Source organism: Artibeus jamaicensis, unplaced genomic scaffold, assembly GCF_021234435.1.
Source record: "Artibeus jamaicensis isolate MK-2021 breed Jamaican fruit bat unplaced genomic scaffold, CSHL_Jam_final scaffold_1964, whole genome shotgun sequence".
In the NCBI taxonomy this organism is placed as follows: domain Eukaryota; kingdom Metazoa; phylum Chordata; class Mammalia; order Chiroptera; family Phyllostomidae; genus Artibeus; species Artibeus jamaicensis.
The window spans coordinates 68,418,218-68,441,437 of record NW_026522030.1 but is presented as its reverse complement, the minus strand read 5'-3'; the positions used below and the strand labels follow the sequence as shown (position 1 = coordinate 68,441,437).

At 39.4% G+C, this 23,220-nt stretch overlaps 1 protein-coding gene across 1 annotated transcript in view; it reads right to left on the bottom strand.

Moving 5' to 3' along the window:
- The window catches only part of ACO1 (aconitase 1), a 63,096-nt gene that overhangs the window by 21,118 nt on the left and 18,758 nt on the right, over window positions 1–23,220 (bottom strand). The window contains exons 2-7 of the mRNA XM_037135044.2: window positions 16,641–16,756; window positions 15,394–15,562; window positions 14,232–14,369; window positions 1,262–1,331; window positions 966–1,149; window positions 322–461 (exon numbers count right to left, since the gene is read on the bottom strand). Of these exons, the coding sequence (XP_036990939.2) occupies window positions 322–461; window positions 966–1,149; window positions 1,262–1,331; window positions 14,232–14,369; window positions 15,394–15,562; window positions 16,641–16,737 (798 nt within the window). The 5' untranslated portion in view covers window positions 16,738–16,756. The remainder of the gene's footprint in view (window positions 1–321; window positions 462–965; window positions 1,150–1,261; window positions 1,332–14,231; window positions 14,370–15,393; window positions 15,563–16,640; window positions 16,757–23,220) is intronic.

The following is a 23,220-nucleotide window of genomic DNA, read 5'->3' as shown; positions in this document are numbered from 1 at the left end:
AAACAAATATGGCAAAATGTTATCTGATAAATCTATGTAGTAGGCATATCAAATCACTTTCACTTCTGTGTATTTGAACTATTTCATAATTTTTAAAAAATTGTAGAGAAAAAGGTCCACACAGCAATACAAGAGTAAAATGAACATAATTAACCTAACACTTAGCCACAGAATCCTCCCTTACCCAATCATTTTAAGGTCATCAACATATGGTTTTCTAGCATTTCCAGGACACACAGAGACTGAGAGAGACTCCACCATGTATTTCCTCCCTGTTTGTCACCTTGATTCCAAGATCACAGAAGAGGCAGCATGTGTTACCTTGGTGATGGTGAGCACGATGTCAGTGGATGTCACCAGGGGGTGGGGGTTTCCCGTCAACTTGTAGCCGATCACCTGGGGAAGCACCAAGCTGATTGGCTGGCCCAGCATGACAGCTTCTGCTTCGATCCCACCCACACCTGCATAGAGTGGCATATAAAATAATGCTTTCATTACTTCTTACTACATCCTTCAAGAATAATTCGATGTCATTAACAGGTAATAAACCCAGTTACAATGTTGTACTAGTACAGAGTTACTTTTTAAAAAGAGCAATTATCTTTTTTCTATTTCTCTCCACAGAATTTTTAGTAAGTGTTTCTCCCAAGTGTGGTCCCCAGACTCCTGTGTCAAAATCCCCTTAATCCCACACCAAGTGGAGTGGGATTCAGGAATCTCCATTTTTAACCAACACTGCAGGTGATTTCCACTCATTCTTAATGTCCCCGACCCTTAGTTCAGTTCATTCTTAAAAACAAAGGCATGAGGCCTTTTTCTGGACATTGGAAATACAGCAATGAACAAAACAGACAGAAATATCTCTTGATACTTGTGGTCATGCCATTTTATGCTGCTGGGATGTACTGGTACCAACATATATTAAAGTACATGCTATAGTACAGCAGATACAGAAGAATACTCACCCCATCCGAGAACACCCAAACCATCAATCATGGTAGTGTGTGAGTCTGTGCCCACGAGGCTCTCTGGGTAATAATATCCATCCTTATCAAATACCACTCTTGCCAAATACTCCAGATTCACCTGGTGGATGATTCCTGAGCCAGGGGGAATAATCCTCATGTTGTGAAAAGCCTGGGAACCCCACTAGGATTGAAAAGTGGAAAGAGTACTATGAATGCCTGGCACCCTCCTCTGCACCTTACCCTCACACCCACAGACATAAAGAATCGACCATTCGAACCAAACTTGGTTATACCTTCAAAAATTCAAATCGTTCTCTATTTCTTTCAAATTCCAGGTCTTGATTCTTCTGTAAACTGTCTGCCCTGTCAAGAGAGAAAAAAACTAAATGTACAAATTTTAAGGCTTAAAATGTTACTTGTCAAATTTATTGATGATGAATAAACAAAACGGCAATTTTATCTGTAGGCCTCCTGGGTGGTATTATACCTCCACTCACATGGGAAAGGAGAGGTAATTAGCAAAAGTAAAAAGAATAATTATTATTTGATTAAAGTGATTCCGTCGCTCCCTTTAAACATTGTGGGTAGAAAATATTAAGTGAACTTAATTTAAAACTAATTCAATCATAAAGTCTGACCCACAGGAACAGACTCAAGGCCTTTATGATGATAACAGTAGCAGAGATATTTAAATAACCCATTCTCTACTCCTTTCTCCTCTAAAACCTTGTTATAACATCTCTCTGGGCTGAGCAATGGCTGGGCTGGCACTTTTCATCTGTTTATGCTGGGAAACAGGGAACAAGTGACATCAGGAGGGATAGGCATTTAAAGAATCATCATCTCCTATTTCTTGAACGGAGGTTCGTGAGGAGGCTGGGGCCACCAAAGAATGTCTGAAAAGCCTAGACTGTATGCTAAGGTTTACTCAGGCATTTAGTCTATCAGGAATGACACCAGCAATAGAGGGCTTCAAGAAGGTTTTTCAAGATTTTTATAATCAAACTACATTGTTTTGAGTCAAAGTAGAGTAAGTCATAGTTGCAACTTTGCAGGTTTGGCACACAGAATGCACTCATAAACGATGTATCCCAACTGGGTGAACATAAGAAAGGATAGTAAAATTAATAGCTAAAATCCAAGTCTGACATCATTAATAGTAAACACTTACTGACATAACTAGGAACTGACCACTATTCTAAAGGCTTTACATTTATTTTCTCATTTAGTCTCCATAATGATCCTTTGAGTTAGGTGCAACTAGTATCCACAATTTTCAAGAGAGGAAACAGACAGAGAGAGGGTAAGAAACTTGCTTAGGGCCATATAGCAAGTAAATGGTGGAACTGGAACTGCAACCCTAGCAGTCTGATTCCTGGGTTAATGCTCTAATTCCCAAACTCTTCTGCCTTCCTGTAGCTGCAGTTGCCCAAACAGCAGCCCTAACAGTGGGACTAAAAACCACCATAGTAACAGCAGCAGCTAAAGTGCAAGATTATGTCACAGGCACCAAGTGCTTTACACACACAAATACTTTCAATAACAACCCTTGACATAGATACTACTATTACCCCAATGTGCAGAAGAGGAAGTGAAGCACAGAAAGTTTAGGTAATTTTTCCAAGGCCAGTATTACAAGATGAACAGGTATGGCCTGGGGCCACTACGCTCTATTTCTCATCCATCCTTTTCCATCACTTATTAACGATCTATAGATCTACCTTGGGCCACATGGTGTTCAAGGAAGACAATGGTGCAAAGCAGCATGTGCACTGCTCACTGGGAGCTCAGAGCCTAGTAAGAAATACAGAACCCAATGAGGCAATGACAGGATGACAGGAGTGTGACTACCAATATCATGATATGGGAAATACATCATGTCCAGAGCACTTAGCAAGGGACATGGGGCTCCTGGCCAAGATGGAGGTATAGGTAGATACATTTTGTCTCCTGGCATAACCAAAAGAAGGACAGCAGCAAATTTAAAAACAAAAAAACAACCAGAACTGCCAGAATCAAACTCTATGGAAGTCCAACAACCAAGGAGTTAAAGAAGAACCATTCATCCAGATTGGTAGGAGGGACAGAGACAGGCAGCTGGGGTGGAGAGCTAAGCAAGCAGCATTGTTCCCTCTATGACCCCTCCCCCATATACAGAGCCACAACTCAGCAACATGGGTTGCCCCACCCTGGCAAATACCTAAGGCTCCGCCCCTTAAAATGTAACAGATGCACTGAGACAAAGACATATGGCCCAAATGAAAGAACACAGCAACACTCCCAAAAGAGAAAAAAGTGACAAGGACAGAGACAACCTATCAGATGCAGAGTTCAAAACACTGGTTAGCAGGATGCTCACAGGATTGGTTGTATATGGTTGCAAAATGAGGAAAAAGTGAAGGCTATGAAAAGTGAAACAAAGAAAAATGTACAGGGAACCAATAGCTAAGGGAAGGAAACTGGGACTCAAATCATTGATTTGGAACAGAAGGAAGAAATAAACATTCAACCAGAACAGAATGAAGAAACAAGAATTCAAAAACATGAGGAGAGGCTTAGGAACCTCTGGGATAAGTTCAAATGTTCCAACATCCGAATCATATGGGTGCCAGAAAGAGAAGAGGGAGAGCAAGAAATGGAAAAGTCATTTGAAAAAAAATAATGAAGAACTTCCCCAATCTGGCAAAGGAAATAGACTTCCAGGAAGTCCAGGAAGCTCAGAGATTACCAAAGAAGGTGGACCCAAGGAAGCATACACCAAGGCACATCATTACCCAAGATTAAAGATAAGGAGAGAACCTTAAAAGCAGCAAGAGAAAAGGAGACAGTTACCTACAACCAAGCTTCCATAAGGCTATCAGCTGATTTCTCAAAAGAAACCTTACAGGCAAGAAGAGGTTGGAAAGACGTATTTGAAGTCATGAAAGATAAGGACCTACATCCAAGATTACTCTATCCAGTGAAGCTATCACTGAGAATGGAAAAGCTTCCAGATAAGGTCAAGTTAAAGAAGTCCATCATCACCAAGCCTTTATTATACGAAATGTTAAAGGGACTTATCTAAGAAAAAGAAGATGATCAAAACTATGAACAGTAAAATAACAATAAACTCACAACTATCAACAACTGAACCTAAAACAAAAACTAAGCCAACAACTATAACAGCGAACGAAGGAACCACAGAAATGGAGATCACATGGAGGATTATCAAGGGGGAGTGGGATGGGGAGAATGGGGGAAAAGGTACAGAGAATAAGCAGCATAAATGGTAGGTACAAAATAGACAGGGGGATGTTAAGAATAGTACAGGAAAGGGAGAAGCCAAGGAACTTATATGTACAACCCACAGATATGAACTAAGGAGAGGATGCTGGTGGGAGAAGGGCTGCAAGGGGAATAAAGGGGAGGAAAAATGGGACAACTGTAATAGCATAATCAATAAAATATACTTAAGACTTCCGCCAAGATGGAGGTATAGGTGGATGTGCCGTGCCTTCTCACACAACCAAGTTTAGGGACAACTAAATATTAGCATCAGAAAACACAACCAGAACACGGAAAATTGAACTTTTCGGAAGTCCGTTAACAACAAATTCTTCAGCCCGACCTGTAAGGGGCGAAACCGGCGACTGGTGAGGGGTTGCACAGGAGGACTCCGGTCGGACGGACCCAGACGCGGAATGCAGACACACGAATCCAGACGCACGGGTTCCAAACGCAGGATTGGACCTAGTGAGCGACTGCAGAGGAGACAGTGGGGAGGCGGTGCTGCGTGTTGACTGCGGTCGCCTATCTGCGCGCTAGCGGACAGGCGAGGGAGTGGGCGGTTGGACTGGCCCGGTGGCTGAGGGCGCCACCATTTCCCCGCTCTGACCACGCCTCCACATACAGCGTCACAACCCAGCGACCTGGGAGTCCAAGGCGCCGCTTCTCCCGCTTAAAGGGCCAGAACAGACCAAAAATGTCGCAGGAAGACCTCAAAGCCCCAGAGATAAATCTAAGCGACGAAGAAATAGCAAAACTCTCAGACGCACAGTTTAAAACACTGGTCATCAGGATCCTCACAGAACTGGTTGATTATACCAACAAATTAGACAAATATATGAAGGCGAAACTAATGGAAATGAATGGAATTCCACAGGAAACCCATAGCGATGAAAAGGAAACTGGGACTCAAATCAATGGAGTGGACCAGAAAAAAGCAAATAATGGCCAAACAGAAAAGAGTCAAGGAGCAAGAATTCAAAGAAATGAGGAGAGTCTTAGGAACCTCCAGGACATCTTTAAACACTCCAATATCCGAATTATAGGGGTACCAGAAGGGGGAAAGGCACAGCTACCAGTGGAAAACTTATTTGAACAAATAATAAAAGAAAATTTCCCCAATCTGGCAAAGGAAATAGACTTCCAAGAAATCCAAGAAGCTCAGAGAGTACCAAAAAAGTTGGACTCAAGAAGAAACACACCAAGGCACATCATAATTACATTAGCCAAGATTAAAATGAAGGAGAGAATCCTACAAGCAGCAAGAGCTAAGGGGACAATCACCTACAAAGGAGTCCCCATCAGACTGTCAGCAGATTTCTCAAAAGAGACCTTACAGGCAAGAAGGGGCTGGAAAGAAATATTCCAAGTCATGAAATCTAAAGACCTACAACCAAGATTGCTCTATCCAGCAAAACTTTCATTTAAAATGGAAGGACAGATAAGGTGCTTCTCAGATAAGATCAAATTCAAGGAGTTCATCATCACCAAGCCTTTATTATATGAAATGTTAAAGGGACTTATCTAAGAAAAAGAAGTTAAAGAAACATGAACAGTGAAAGAACAACAAGCTCACAGTTATTAACAACCACACCTAAAACGAAAGCAAACTAAAAGGACAGCTAGATCAGGAGTGGAAACATAGAAATGAAGATCTCAAGGAGGGTTAGCAGCAGGGGAGTGGGAGGAGGAGAAGGGGGGAGAAGGTACAGAAAATAAGTAGCATAGACAGTAGATAGAAAATAGATGGGGGGGGCAAGAATAGTATGGGAAATATAGAATCTAAAGGACTTGAGACACATGGACATAAACTAAAGGGGGGTAATGGTGGGGTTGGGGGGGCAGGGCGGAGGGTAATGAAGGGGGGAATAGAACAACTGTAACAGCATAATCAATTTAAAAAAATAAATTTAAAAAAAATGCCAAAAAAAAAATAAAATGTACTTAAAATGAACCAAAAAATAATTGTTGACTTTGGAGAATTACCAGTAGGAACTTGTTTATATTTTCAATATATATATGCATTCAAATAGGAAAATTCAACCCTCTGAATGTCTAACATTGTCAATATTTACACATAAATGTAAATTTAATAAATTGAAACTGCAAAAAGGAGAAAGAAAGAAAGGGACATAAATTCAGATCAGGGTTCAAGAGTATCCACTGAAAGGATATGACAGCAATGAAGTGTGGAGGGTGAGGGGCATCAACCCCATAAAAACAGGTAGGCACTGTCTGGGAAGAAAAGAATTGGTGACACTTATTATTTATTCTACAAAAAGACATTTAGTTACCACGCTGATTTTCCCCTTCTTTTTCTCTTGATGTGAATACCTCTAAGAGTAATATTAGTTGTTTTAGTGGTATCAATTCCTGAGAATGCCTTACCTCAAGGGGTCTTTAAAGTACAGTACATAGGCCAAATGCAGCCCAATACCTGCATGTTTGGCCCTCAGGCAAAGAATAATTCTTTACATCCTTAAAGGTTGAAAAAAAATATGTGAACAGAGACAGTATATGGCCAGCAAAGTCTGAAATATGGATCCTTTACAGAAACTTTTGATTCCTGGTGTAAAGAATGAAAATTTGTGAAGATGTGTATGAGTTAGAGAGAACCAAAAGGAACAAATAGAGAAAGGAGAGATCCTGGTACAGCAGAACAAGGCAGGACACCACTGCTGACTGGCAGATCAGCAGACTCTCTGGACCCTGTGGACCAGGTAGTCATCTCCTTCCTTCTTGCTGGTACACTGAGGGCACCATCCTTCCAATTCCCACTTGTCTCTTCAGGCCCAGATCCACATTCCCAATGTATCCTGAATATCTGCATCGGGAATACCTCGGGCACCACAAACTCAACAGGCAAACCCTTCTTTTCCTAAATCTTGTTCTCGTCCCTGTCTGTCTCTACCTAATGACCCCCTGTCCCACCACTTAACAGCTATAGCTATGAAAGCCTTTATTCCAGAAATAGCCTCCTCCCTTGATTATGTCAGTCTGTTCAGTTACCTTTTGTAATGTCACTGAAATCAGTTACCTAAAATACAGATCATGACCCCTCTTTCATCTACCCATGGCTCCCTATTTTCTAAATAATGTACAGATCTCTTGCTTTAAAAAAGTCTTCAATCTGTCTTCAACCTTCCTTTGTTAAGTCCTCTCCTATAATCCAGTCCAAACTGTCAGCTTCAGACACACCGTAACCTTCATACTCTCCCCAAACCCTTCTCCCCAAGCCTTTGCATGCTCTTGTCTTTCAGTGTAGAATGCCTTTTCTGGCTCTTCTCTCCGGGATAAACACCCTATAGGACCTAAATCAAGTGACAACTGCTGGCTGGGCCTCTGACAGGATAATCTGCGTCTTCTCTGTGCTTACTGTAGTCACTAACTTCAGTGACGTTGTGTGTTTACTAATCTCTCTCTTCTAAGCTAACCTGTTTCTTGAACAAATCGTGGTACACAAGTCTTAAAATGGAGTGAATTTTTAATACAAAAAAAGCGCCTTGGAACATTATTCCAAAACATATGCAGCATCTGCCTCTGGGGCCCCCATCCCTTCTGCTGTGCTCACAGCCCCTGTGGACTCCAGTTGTTCATGGTCTTTTGTCCTCTTGTCTGCCACACCAGAGCTTCTCACAGCAGAAGCAGAGATGGAGGGGGACATTTACCCCAGAGAATGCTGCAGTACAGTTTGATGTACATAACACATTTACGGGACAAGGAGAAGTCAGAAATGCTTAGGCTATTTTATGATCTATTAATTCCAGGTAAATAACCTGTTTACTCATGAAAATAAAACATCGTTTTTCTACCTTGACTCAGTTAACCGAGTTTTAGTCAGTGACATGAATAAACAGACCTAGAATTCAGATTTTTGCAATACTCAGAATGTTCCCAAATTCACTCAATCTACTGAGCTTTTTATCAGGTCTCTAAATATGGTGGCTTCACAGACCAAAGAGAATAGTACTCCTTAGTTACATAATTTGAATTTGGATTTGGATGTATTTCAGAGTTTCTGAGTATCATATTCAATGGTACTCTAGAAATCCACAAACAGTATTTATGGAGGAGATAGTTTTCACACTCATGAAATCTGGTTGGAAATTGTTACAATATTCTTATTGGGATTTAAGAAATGGTTGTTTCTGAGATAACTTTGTAAAACATTAAAATAATGTGTTAGTTTGGTCCTCAGTTCCTAAAGATGGCATGAAGCAAATTAATATTATTCAAACCACGCAAGTTGCTTAGAATATTTAACTGAGAAAATCTATCACCCTACCACTTTTTACCCAGTTTTTCTGTTTCATTTCTAGAAACAGCTGGAAATAAGCACAAAGTTCCACAAAGGTTGAGACACACCCCATTTAATTCCTTACAAACATGAGGAAAGAAACCAGGAGGTCAAATTGCAAAACCAAACTCAAGAAATAAAACAACACCAATGAAAACATTTCTAACATAAATGTTCTCTTTTATTACGAAAAAAAAGGTTTGCTGATTTTGGACATCAGTTTGGAATCCAAGTTCATCCCTGGACTTTGCTGTTTTCAAAATAATGTTTTCTGTACTACAGTGTGAATAAAAAAATGTCCATAAAAGAATTAAAACCAGAGTTGATAAATGTTAAACCTTAACATTTTAAGGTTTAAAGAGTAAAAAAAAATCATACTGACCTTAATTATAACCAAAAATCATCTTTATCTGCTTAAGTCAGGAGCTCTGTGAATTGTAAGTCCAAAGGCTTTGGACATTACAACAATTACAGTTCTGTCTCTGCCAGCAGTTGCACCTCCCAGACCAGCAAAGTGAGGTAGATCCATCCACACAAATGAGTTTCCAAAAAAGATCAAGTTGGCTGTGATTTTGTGAGGCTACTTTTTATAACCTTTGATGTGGGACTTTAGAAAACATTATTAATCTCAAATAGGATAGCAGTTTGTGTGTGTGTGTGTGTGCGTGTGTGTGTGTGTATGTGTGTGTGTATATTTATATATATATATATATATATATATACGTATATATTTATATTTATATTTAATCCTCACCTCAGGATAGAAAAGAAGGGAGGGAAGAAGGACAGAGAGAGAAGCATTGAGGTGAGAAACATTGATCAGTTGCCTTCTGCCTGTGCCCGGACCACAGATGGAACCTGTAACCTAAGCATGTCCCCTGACAGGGACTTGAACCTGCAACTTAGGTACATGCTGTGACCAGGGATTGAACCTGCAACCTTTTTGGTGTACCAGATGATGCTCCAATCAACTGAGCCACTCCACCAGGGCTGTGTAAATATTTTTAGCTCTTCCTTTGAAATCAAAACATTAAATTAAACTCATGTGATTTAAGGGAAAAAAAAGAAGACACATTGCCTAAAGACAGGTTTAGAGTCCGAAGGAAAGAACAGAGTTGGCGAGCATCCAGTCTGTTTGCTCCAGCTGTCAGTTAAAGACAGCAGGCTTTTCTCTGCCTTGATTTTATCTGGTTTGGATATTGGCAACATGAATCTGAGAATGCCGAGTTCCTACATTTCTCCTGAGGCTGTATGGTACCCACTTAAATCCCCAAGGAAGCAGATAATGGTTTCCTTTTTCCCTTTTAATGGATTGTTTTATATTCTTCAGTGACATTTTATTATTAAATGATAGCTTCTTATTGTAAAAATGAAGAACAATTGCATTTTCTAAAATAATTGCACTACACCACCTCCGTTTCCAGTCTTATAATCTCTGCACAACTTTTCATCTGTGATCACTCTGCATATGCAGTTACACGTGGCTCATTCAGCTACACAGCATAACCACATTCCAGCTGTTATGGAGCACATTATGAATATAACTGCAAAAGGTACCTGATAATTCACTCTAAGGATGTACTGTAATTTAATAAGTCATTCTCCTTTATTGGACATTTAGAATGCTCCAGATTTTCATTATTATAAGTACTTAAATGAATGCTATTAAGTCATTAAGCTTTTTTCTGTATCTATAAGGGTAAGCTTGGAAGCAGAAATTCCAGGACAAAGGTTACCACCATTTCTAAGGATCTTGACACATATTACTTTCATTATTTCTAAATTTCAGTACTATCAGCAGTGCATAAAAGTGTCCTTCATGACACCTTTATAGTTAACCATGTTTATTTTCTAATCTTAACTATATTGATAAGAGAAAATGGTACCTCAATAATAAAATTTACTGTTTTATGACTTATAAGATTGAATAGTCTTCACGTACTACTTACCATTTGTATTTTATTTTATTGTAAAATGTAAAATTTCCTTTGCCCATGTATCCACTGGGTTTTACTATTTTTAAAGTGGATTACATAAACTCTTTTTTGGAAGGGGCTGTGGAGATATTTTTTAAAATTTTATTAAGTTTATTGGTGTGACATTGATTAATAAAGTTACATAGGTTTCAAATGTCCTATGTAATACAATTCTGTAATACATCAGTTTGAGTCTGTACTTTTACTTGCATTGAGATGTGTCTTCTGAAGGCAGAATATGGTTGGGTTTTGGTTTTTAACCCAATCTGCTACTCTGCCTTGTTATTGGTAGTTCAGTCCATTTACATATAAGATGATTATTAATGTATGATAATTTCCTATAGCCATTTTATGTTCTGGCACCCTGTGTGTCCATTTTTTTCCTCTTGTGCTTCTGTTATTTTAGTTTGATGGTATTCTTTCCCATTCTTTCTTTCTTTTTTTATGGTATGTGTCTCAGTTCTAGTTCTGTGTGTGCGTGTGTGTGGTTAGCATTTAGGTCTATGTAAAAGACAGTTTATTACATACAGTAGTCATTTTTCTTCAGATTTCATCTTATCTCCATTGCCCTGTGCAAATCCAGATCTTTATCTACATTCTTTTATGTTTTTATTGTCACAAATTGTCCTTTTTTATGTTGTGAGTTCATTTCCAAATTGCAGTAGCTCTATCTTCTTTTTTAAAATGTTTTTACTTCTTTTAATCTTTATGTTATATTTAAGTGTGTAATACCCTACTCTAAATAAGAATGGAAATTTTTGTTTCTGCCTACCCATGAATCACCTTAAGCATGTCTATTTCAGATAACCTCCTATAGTATTTCCTGTAATGCAAGGCTTGTGGTGGTAATTTCCCTCAGCTTCTGTGTCCTGAGAAAGTCTTTATTTCTCCTTCATATCTACAAGATAACTTTGTTGAATATATTATTCTTGCCCAGTAATTTCTCTCTTTCAATAGTTTGAATATTTGATTCCGCTCTCTCCTAGCTGGTAGGGCTTCTGCTGAAAACTCCAATAATTTGGTGGGATTTCCCTTATAGGTTACTGTCTTTTCCCTGTCATTAATTTTTGACAGTTTTGATATAACATGCTTTAGAGAAGGGCTTTTTTAGATGAGATAATTATGTATTCTGTCAGTTTCCTAGATTTGAGGATCCAGATCTTTCCTTAGGTTTGGGCAGGTCTCACTCTGAATAGTGAGAACTGCTCCCCCACTTCTCCCTCTGCTATACTCACTGTTCTTATGCTGTTTTTTTCTGATGGAGTCGATCTACAGGAGAGATCTTCTGATGGAGAACTAATCTACAAGACAGTTCTTGTAGAGTTCTTTTATTTTTTTTACTCTCCAATCTCTCTCTTTTTTCATCTATGTCATTTCTAGATTTCTACCTTCAGTGTCATTGTTGTTGCCTCCTTCTTCCTAAGGTCAGCTCTTTTTTTCCTAAGGTCATTAGTTCATTTTCCTTCTTTTATTGAGGTTTTCGGCTCCAGAATTTCTATTTGGTTCTTTTTAAAAGTGTCAGTCTCTTTGGTAAAGTACTCCTTTTGTACATTGATTTTATTTCTGAGCTCATTAAACTGCCTAACTTTTCCTATATCTCACTGAATTTTTTAACTGAGATCCTGAATTCTCTGTTATTTAATTCACATATTTCCATGCATTTATTTTTTAATATTTTTCAAATTTATTTTTAGACAGAGGGGAAGGGAGGGAGAAAGAGAGGGAGAGAAACACCACTGTGTGGTTGCCTCTCATGTGCCCCTTACTGGGGACCTGGCCTGCGACCCAGGCATTGCCCTGATTGGGAATCGAACTGGTTACCCTTAGGTACGGAGGCTGGTACTCAATTCACTGAGTCATACCAGCCAAGGCCCATGTCTCTATTTTCTGAAGATTTTTCATTTTCTTTCTGAGCTGCCTTGATGCCTTGGTTATTCATAGTATTTGATGGATTATTTCTCTGCCTTGGCATTAATGGTAATGAAATCTGCTTTTTAAAAGAGTGTTTAGCATTTCTCTATGTAGCAGGTTGGTAGGAAGGGCTCTTTCTTGTGATTTCCAGCAGGTGGCACTGATGCACATTTTTATTTTCCACTCAGCCTGACCACTGGGGCAGGAGTATTGACTCTAGTTCTCTACTCCCCAGGACTGCAGAGTGTGCAGGCTGTGATCTGATTCCTCTCCTGCTCATGGGAGCTCCAGGCTGGGTCTGTGGCACCTAGCTCTGTTCTTACTCCTTCCCTTCTTCTCCCTTCACTCTGATTCACCCATTTTCAGATGCTTCCATGTGCGGATCTCCCAGACGTGTTTGTGTGTTAATAAGCAGGGAATCCTTCGTGGAATCATAACTGTTCAACTTCTAACTTCAAGGGGAGAGACCAGGAGGACCTCTCACACCACCACTTCTGAGGTCACCTTCTACACATTCTGTGTATTAAGAATATTAGGCCTTTGTCATATTTGTTGCAAATATTTTTCAAGTTATTTCCTGTTAACTTTGAAGTCATTAAATCTATAGATTTTGTTCCTTCTTGTTTTATCCATTGCTTCAAAATTTAGACAGGTCTTTCTCATTAAGACATTTGACATATATATTCTTGAATTCTCTTCTAAATGTATTAATGACTTAATTTTTTAATACCACTGATTTAATTCATATGAACTACTCCCTGTACCAAATAATTAATTTTCCCAGAATTATATGCAGAGTAATTATTTTTCCCTTACTAATAATTGATAAGAACTTTATCTAGTTATACTTTTATGTGAAGATACCAGCTTTTTAGCAGGACTGGCTGCCTTCTGTTGTATAATCTTATAATTTCATCCACAAAATATAGAATATACTCCCCTTTACCTCTGACTTGGGACTTGATTTCTATGACTTGCTTTGATTAACGTCCTTGTGACGAGAAGTCACCTGTGCCAGTCCTGATCTAGGCCTCAATATATTGTGGCTTCCTACCTGCCTTTTGAGCCGCAGTGAACACCTGCCTTCTCCTCCTGCCTGGGCCCAAAGGAAACACACAGGGAACGGTGCCGACCCAGCCTCCGTGCGATGGGCAGGGTCAGCAGCCCACTTGGCCAGGGCTAGAGGAGGCAGATCTGCTCCCTGCACTCGGCTCGGATCTCTTAGCCTCCCAACCAACTTGTAGGAGTGTGAGCAATAAATTCTTCTTGTTCACTGACACTGACATTTTAGGGTTATTGGAAGAATTTTTGGGAAGAGTGAACTGACTCTCCCAAACAATAGAAGAAAGAACAAAGGAAAAGAAAGGCATAGGCATTATAGAAACCTACTTGGAGAGATAGACATTGCCAGATATGAAATAGTTACTTGGGATCAAAAGTAGAACAAGGATCCAGTGGTTAAAAAACAAACAAATAAATAAGTAACCAAAAAAACCCCTTTTAAGGTTAAACACATACTGGCACTGACAAACTCTCATGGCAGAAATGCATGTGTTTTTCAGCTAGACTTTAAGCTGGATTTAAACATAAGGTGCTCACTCCAAGAAGTAAATAGGAAAAGAAAAGAAAAATAGTATTTAAAAAAATTTATCCTGCTTCCAAATCTTCACTGAAAATCTATATTAAGTTTGAGTTTTCCTAAATATGTGTTCTAAGTATTTTCTTCACTTATTTAACTACCTACACAAACAAAATAGACTTATACCCAAGATTTTGCACACAGCAGACACTCAGGTATTAATCTTAATCTCTCACCTTCTGCTGAAATCGACTTGGACAGAATGATCAATTACAAGATCAGCAGGACAGACAGGGTTTATTTTCTCTGGATCTCCTCCTAACTTTTTCACAGCATCACGCATTGCAGCAAGGTCAACCACAGCTGGCACACCCCTAAGAAAAGAAGGAATTAAGCAAAAAATAAATTTGTCAAACACATGTAATTGAGTTTTTCAGCTTTTGTCTTCATTGATAAAATTGGCAATGAAACTCTCTCATCAGTGGAGCTATTAATGAATGACTTAGAAAAGTCAAAGCTTCTGAACACATTTCCCTGAGCTGAAATCACATCAGCAGTAAGTCCCGTGACTGAGTGGTATCTCTACATGCAATTTTATCACTGCGTTAAAGTTAACAACCAATGTGGTCTGAACGGAGAAACTATGGGGAAGCTGGCACTTAAAAACTCTGGAACTTCTACTGCTGTGACTGTCTCCCATTCACATGGTGGGATGGCAAAGGCCTGGGGAAGACACATGAACACATATTCAACTTCTGACCAAACCTAAAAGAATGGATATAGTTTAGAAAAGTAGGCTGTGAATCAAGTTTACAAGGGACTCCTTCCTTTTTATTATATTAGAGTATAAAATTTGGGTGCTCTTCCCCTAGAAAAATAAGATTCGGTGTCTAGAAGGAATCAATTAACATCATTTAAAAATAGACAGGTAGTACTATCTCAAAAAAGAGGCCAGGTGGGGAGCAAAGATTCCTGAGAATAGCAGGATACGAAGGAGGCTTAACAGAACTACAGAACTGCGTATCTCCCCTCAGGGGGCTGCACATCAACGTTCCAAGTACAGCTGTTTGAAACCTGTCTCCCTGCGACAGAACATGGGGGAGAAAAGATTCCAAGATAATTCCACCTCTATTTCTTTTACCTTTCACTAGTATATTGAGGACTACAATCTTCAAGACCAAGACAATGATGGACTAGAAAAGATGGACTGATTACATAGCTCAATTTGTCTAAAGCAATCTCTGGCTGTCTAAGATTAATAGCCCCCTTTTGTTTTCAAAGTTGTCTGGATATCAGGTGATAAATTATATAGTCACTGAGGTTCGTTAGTTTTCTTAAAGCTGTCTTTAATGTCTGACAAGGGAGGCTGGGGAGAGAGTCAAGCGGCGTCGGGCTCACGTGAAGTCATGCAGGATGACACGGGCAGGCTTAAATGGCACCTCTATGTTCTCATGCTGCATGACCTTCCAGTTCAGGATATTTTCGGCATCATTTTTTTTCACCAAAAAGTCATCACAGTTCCGAATGGCTGCCTCCAGGAGAATTCTGATAGAAAATGGCAAGCGTCCTAGGATAACAGAGAAAGCACAGCAAAATCAAACCAAAAAACCATGAGGCACCTTATTTATAAGAGCTCCTTTAAGCCCATCTGTATATAGACTTGATACAAGCCATCAGACTATTCTTCCAACAGGAAAAATGGGTAAATAAAAACTGACCTTATAAGTTTAAAATATGAAGACATCGAATGGGTTTAGGATATATTTAGTACTAGAAAGTAGCCACTGTATAGGCAAAAGTAAAATATCACAGTTAATCCTCCATAATAAATGCTTACCTTGTTCTGGATTCCAGTAACAGGGTTTCCCTTAAGTCGTCATGAAAGAAATCAGTGTAGATATTTACTGTATTATATTTTAGCAGGTAACACATACACACAGAGTAATATTTTTCATGAAAACTAGTGTCTAAGAAATGAGAAGATAACTCCTTCACAATCATTGTAATTAAGACCAAAGTAGAATCACATATCTTCCAAAGAAAACAAGACCCCAGACAGCAGATAGTGTGGCCACTGGTAACTGGGATTTCTAGGATTAAAAAAATGATAATTCACAGGAAAAAACTACTCTGTTTATTTAGAAAGGAAATGTTCCATCCTGATTATGAAAAATTTTCACCAGTATTATTTGGTAAAGAGAAGAGTGTAAAGATAGAAAAGCACAGGATTTGGAATAAAAAAAAAGATGTGTTTTGTCCTCTTTTGCTCACATATAGTTGTTATTTGATCATTTGACCCTCTCAGGGGATTCGGCTTCCTCAGAACTTCTTACACTTTACAGACATGATCTCTAGAATTGTTATTTAGATTAAATGATATAATACATATGTACGAACACTCCACATACTAAAAATGCTACATAAATGCTACATGTACATAATCATTTTTACCTACTTAAAAATGAGCAATGTAAGGGGCGTGTGTGTGTTTGTGAAGCTTAATCTAAGACCATTCAGCCATTCTCGTGCTCTGCCACTACTGCTTTCAACCCTCCTAAAAGGTTAATTAATTACACAGCATAACCATTATGGAAATGAGATACTAACTGCTGTCAAAACAATTATATGATAGGGAATGTACCTACCATATCTTGAATCATTCAATTTATTCAAATTAAAGAATTTCTTCTCTGGCTGTGCAGGATCCAAAGGCTCAATGAGCTGTGCAAATGGGTTGCTCATGGTTCCTGGTGGTGCGCCCCTGAAAAAGTGCAAACATGATTAAGTTCTACTTTCAAAGCTGGACCTCATTTATCTCGATGAGCGTTTTCCCTCTATAAAAGTTTTGGAACACATTCACTTTAAGAAATCACTCATCTTTTCAGGGGAGAATGTGGGGCATAAATGGTACAAGAATGATATTCATAGCAAATAAAATGGGTTTCTGTGAAGGTACTGTGAAAGTTGTTATTCACCTCTCAAGACAGCATAAAATCCCAAACCTCTTTTGTCTTTTTTCTTTCTGCAATTTCCCTACATTTTTCTACTGATGAGAAATAAGAATAAGGGAAATGGAGGACGTGTCTCATTTTAAATCTTGGATATTTGAAGAGACCTTTGAGCTGGACTCCTGTCTTGCTTGACAGGAGGTAAGCAGGTGAAATTATGCAATTGTATAAAACTTGAAATTTGGAAGTGGGGATTTAAAAGCAGCTGCTTTCTGTTGTAAATCTCTGCAGACTTTTAAGTAAATGTGTTGATCAGGAGTCTTCCTGAGGCACTTTTGCATCTGATAGCAACAGAGTGTTCAGGTCAGGGAATCTTTATGGTGACACTGTGGTAGCATTAAGGCCAAGGTCCTCAGGTATGTTTGCAGAGAACCCTAACCCCAGCTCTGGGAGGAGTTTCTCAAATGTGTATCTTTTTTATAAATTTTAAGTGGCGAACAAGGGAAGACACTGTTCCTGCCCTCCACACAGATAAACAATGATTTCAAATAATATACAACTCAAAGTAGAACGCGCTGAGGTAGGTATCACAAGACTTGCTTTCCAGTCCTACTCCCGGGGGGAAAATCCTTTAATCAGTCCATTCCCCAACAGTCTAATTTAAGACAAGAATAGTAACATTTTCCTACTTAATCCAAGGTTTTCATGAGTAAATATTTAAATATGCAACATAATTTTAGGATGACTGATATGGAATGATTAACATATTACTGTAAAATGACAAAAAAAACATGCATAAGAAACAACTATTTGTGGAGCTAAAAAGTGACAAACAGGCCATGTCTTCATTAAGACATATCTGGACTGGGAGGAAGACTCAGTTTTCATTGTATTATCCTTTTGTAATGTTTGTATTTTTTAACTATATACATATAACTTTTTGAAAACATTAAAAATTTAAAAGAAATAGATATTTGTACATCTACTGTGTCCAAAGTCCAGTACCAGTTAGTTCTGAGGAGAGGCAGCTGACTGGGAAGCAGTCCCTGCCTTCCTGGGGTTACCAGGACGAGAAGGCAGGCCAGACACCTGGACAAGAGAACCTGAGGGAAGAGCAGGGTGGGTGAGCTACATGCCATGTGACGCTGGGAATTGCTTCTGTCTCCAAGTTCAATGTGGGTTTTGAAGGAGCTGCCATCTGGGGGGACAGGAAAGCTATCTGACTCAAGTCGGGCTAGTCAACTCGTTTTTTAGGAATTCTGGAACTGGAACTAAATAAAGGAAGGCTTGCAAGAGACACTGAAACATACTGGAACAGTGCTTAAAAAGGTATGTGCCCTGGAACCTGCATCAGAATTACCTAGGGGTCTTTCTTGTTAACAATACATATTTCTGAGTATCCCCCATGAAGTACTAAATCAGAATTGACTGGGCGTGGCAGGAGTCAGTCTTTAATTTCCCAAGTGTTTCTTTTTTTTTAAATTTTTATTTTATTGATTATGCCATTACAATTGTTCTCTTCCCCCTTCATTCCCCTCCACCCTGCACCCCCACCCCCACCATTCCCCCCTTTAGTTTATGACTACATGTCTCAAGTTCTTTAGATTCTATATTTCCCTTACTATTCTAGCCCTTCCCCTATCTATTTTCTACCTACCGTCTATGCTACTTATTTTCTGTACCTTCTCCACTCTTCTCCTCCTCCCACTCCCCTGTTGCTAACCCTCCATGAGATCTTCATTTCTATGTTTCCACTCCTGATCTAGCTGTCCTTTTAGTTTGCTTTTGTTTTAGATGTGGTTTTTAAAAACTGTGAGTTTGCTGTTCTTTCACTGTTCATATTTTTTATCTTCTTTTCCTTAGATAAGTCCCTTTAACATTTCATATAATAAGGGCTTGGTGATGATGAACTCCTTGAATTTGATCTTATCTGAGAAGTACTTTATCTGTCCTTCCATTCTAAATGACAGCTTTGCTGGATAGAGTAATCTTGGTTGTAGGTCTTTGGATTTCATGACTTGGAATACTTCTTTCCAGCCCCTTCTTGCCTGTAAGGTCTCTTTTGAGAAATCCGCTGACAGTCTGATGGGAACTCCTTTGTAGGTGACTGTCCCCTTAGCTCTTGACTGCTTCTAGGATTCTCTCCTTCATTTTAATCTTGGCTAATGTAATGATGACGTGCCTTGGTGTGTTCCTTCTTGGGTCCAACTTCTTTGATACTCTCTGAGCTTCCTGGATTTCCTGGAAGTCTATTTCCTTTGCCAGATTGGGGAAATTCTCCTTTATTATTTGTTCAAATAAGTTTTCCACTGGTGGCTGTTCCTTTCCCCCTTCTGGTACCCCTATAATTCGGATGTTGGAGCGTTTAAAGATGTCCTGGAGGTTCCTAAGTCTCTCATTTTTTTTTGAATTCTTGTTTCTTTATATTTTCCTGTTTGGTCATTTTTTCCTTCTTTCTAGTCCACTCCATTGATTTGAGACCCAGTTTCCTTTTCATCACTATTGGTTTCCCATGCAATTCTCTTTATTTCAATTAGTTTAGCCTTCATATGTTCCTCTAATTTGTGACTAAAATCAACCAGTTCTGTGAGCATCCTGATCACCAGTGTTTTGAACTGTGCATCTGAAAGTTTTGCTATTTCTTCATCACTTAGAGTTATGGACTCTGGGGCTTTGAGATCTTCTTGAGCCATTTTTGGTCTGTTCGCACCGGTCAGGCTGAAGCATTTGTTGTTATCAGACTTCCGAAAAGTTCAATTTTCTGTGTTCTGGTTGTGTTTTCTGTTGCTAATATTTTGTTGTCTCTAAACTTGGTTGTGTAAGAAAGCACGGCATCTCCACCTATGCCTCCATCTTGGCGGAAGTTCCCAAGTGTTTCTAATACATTTTCAGTTTGAGAATCATTGCTGGCCACTGTGGAGTGCTAGGTGAGGAACTGAAACTTCATTCAAGAGGCAGTGGTGTCCCACGAATGGTGTATGAATAACACAGGTCATGTGTGAAAAAGAGCAGGAGTCACAACCAAAATGCCTCCATGCATTAGGCAGGGCACCTACACAGTGAGCAGGCAGCAGAGAAGCCAGGAAGCTGGGATGCTTGCGCCTAATAGGGCAGCAGCTTTGGCGAAGGTCTGCATGTAGAAAGGCTGGCTCGCGGTGTTAACCAATCCATGTTTTCAAGCAAGGTTGGTCATCTGAATTTTTATATGCACTCTCTTGATTTATAAATGTTGGTTAAGTAAAGATCTGTAAACTACTATGTGGGTATGCAACATGATGTTCAAACCAAACACGCCTGTAGGTTCTATCTAACTGGATCTGACTGGTGGTCCACCCTCTGTGACCTGTGTCCCATCCTAACCTGGGAGATATACTGGCCTGGAGCAATGGTAGGGTAACCGGACAGAGAAAACTCCGGTAGGAATCTACCAAAAGGGTGGAGATGAGACAGAACTTGGATGGGCAACTGGGTGGCATCGTTGAAATGGAAAAGAAGTAATGGATGGATTAAAATGCAAAGAGGCAAAATTTAGAGAAAATGCTGCTAAGTGAATAGGGAATCACAGGGGGAAGAAGAAATACCACTGAACTCCAGGTATGAAGAAAAGGCTTTAGTGTTTCAGGACAGAATGTGTTTATGATGAAGTGGTCCACAAATGCCAGAGATCTGTTCTTCATCCTCACTAAATGAGAAGCCAATCAGGAGGGAAAATCCTATAGAAATACACTTTTTAGTAAGAAACAGGCTGGCTTGTCTACAGAAGGAGATGGTTACAAATCTGTGGGCTTACACAATGAGACTTACTCATCCCACTGACTGGAATTCTAAAGATGTCAATTTAAAAAGGCAGCAACACCACTCTCCATTTGATTTGTCACTGATGCTACTGCCCCAGACATAACTTTTCTACCCCAAACAGCAGCAACTGAAATTGTAGAACTGTCATTTCACCTGCCTGAAAAATGGATCAACAAAAGAGTGTCTTCAGAGGCTGTGGGTCACGTCAGAGTCCCCAGAGCCAGGGAACATGGGGGAAAAGCTTCACAGAATAAGGCAGGGAGGATCACTCACATCTTTCAAAAGCCTCAAGGAAATTCTGGACATGATGGAAGCACAGGTATATATGCTTTCCTTCCTTGCACAACCAAAAGAAGGAAAACAACCAATTTAAAAACCCAAAACAACCAGAACTTCCAGAAAATCAAACTGTAAGGAAGTCTGATAACTAAGGAGTTAAAGAAGAAACATTCATCCTGACTGGTAGGAGGGGCAGAGATGGGAAGCCAGGAAAGAGAGAATGCACAGCAAGTTGACAGACCAGGCCAGACGAGGTGGCAGCGGGTAGACCAGGTGGTCACTCATTCATGTATGGATAAGCCGGGAGGAACAACTGGGGAGCCAGGCAGAAAACACAGCCCAGGGTTCTAGTGCAGGAAACTAAAGCCTCAAAACCTCCAGCTGTAAAAATCTGTAGGGGTTGTGGCAGTGGGAGAAACTCCCAGATTCATAGGAGAGTTCATTGGAGAGACCTACAGGGTCCTAGAACAGACAAATCCACCCACCCAGAATCAGTGCCAGGAGGGCCTAATTTGCTTGTGGGTAGTGGGGAAGTGACTGAAAGCGGGGCCAGAACCAAGTGAGCAGCATTTAATCCCTCTCAGACACCTCCCCCACATTGCCCTGCCCTGGTGAATACCTAAGGCTATCCCCCTTAAAATGTAACAGACAAGGGAAGTAAGGCTATCCCCCCTAAAATGTAACAAGTACACAGAGACAAGTAAATATGGCCCAAATGAAAGAACACAGCAAAACTCCAGAAAGAGGACTAAGTGACAAGGGGATAGACAACTTATCGGATGCAGACTTCAAAATACTGGTAATCAGGATGCTCACAGAGTGACTGAGTGTGGACGCAGAATAGATGAAGAAGGGAAGGCTAAGCAAAGGGAAATAAAGAAAATTATAGAGGGAACTAGCAGTAAAATGAAGGAAACCAGGACTCAAATCAATGATTTGGAACAGAAGGAAGAAATAAACATTCAACTGAAACAGAATGAAGAAACAAGATTCAAAAAATGAGGAGAGGCTTATGAACCTCTGGGACAACTTTAAACATTACAACATCTAAATCATAGGGGTGCGAGAAGGAGAAGAGGAAGAGCAAGAAATTGAAAACTTATTTGAAAACATAATGAAGGAGAACTTCCCCAATCTGGCAAAGGAAATAGACTTCCAGAAAGTCCAGGAAGCTCAGAGAGTCCCCAAAAAGTTGGACTCAAGGAAGCACACACCAAGGCACATCATCATTACACTACCCAAGATTAAAGATAAGGAGAGCATCTTAAAAGCACCAAGAGGAAAGGAGAGAGTTAGCTTCAAATGAATTCTCATAAGACTATCAGCTGATTTCTCAAAAGAAATCTTGTAGGCAAGCAGGGGTTGTAAAGAAATATTTGAAGTCATGAAAGGTAAGGACCTATATCCAAGATTACTGTATCCAGCAAAGCTATGATTTGGAATGGAAGGGCAGATAAAGTGCTTCCCAAATAAGGTCAAATTAAAGGAGTTCATCATCACCAAGGCCTTATGATATGAAATGTTAAAGGGACTTATCTAAGAAAAAGAAGATAAAAAATATGAACAGTAAAATGACAGCAAACTCACAACTATCAACAACTGAACCTAAAAAAAAAAAAACAAAAAAAGAAACTAATCAAACAACTAGAAAAGGAACAGAATCACAGTAACAGAGATCACATGGAGAGTTATCAGCGGTGATGGGGAGAGAGAAGAATGGGGGGAAAAGGTACAGGGCATAAGAAGCATAATTCACAGGTGCAAAATACACTGGGGAAAATTAAGAACAAGAGTGTGGTTGATGGGGTGTTTCCTGAGTATAGGAAATGGAGAAGTATAGGAAATGGAGAAGTGAAAGAACTTATATGTCCATATGAACTTATGGACATGAACTAAGGTTGGGGGGAATGCTGGTAGGAGGGTGAGGTGCAGGGCAGAAAGGGGGAAAAGGAAGAAAAAAAATGGGACAACTGTAATAGCATAGTCAATATACTTAAAAATAAATAAAAATAAATAATTTTTTAAAATATATAATGCAATCACAATTGTGAGCCACATGTAATTTAAAATTTTCAGAGGCCATATTAAGAAAGTAAAAATAAACAAATAAAACTAATTTTTAAAATAAAAAAAGCCTTAAGTTGCTGAATCACCCTTATCACTATATCAAGTGCTATAGTGGCCAGCAACCCCAAGTTTG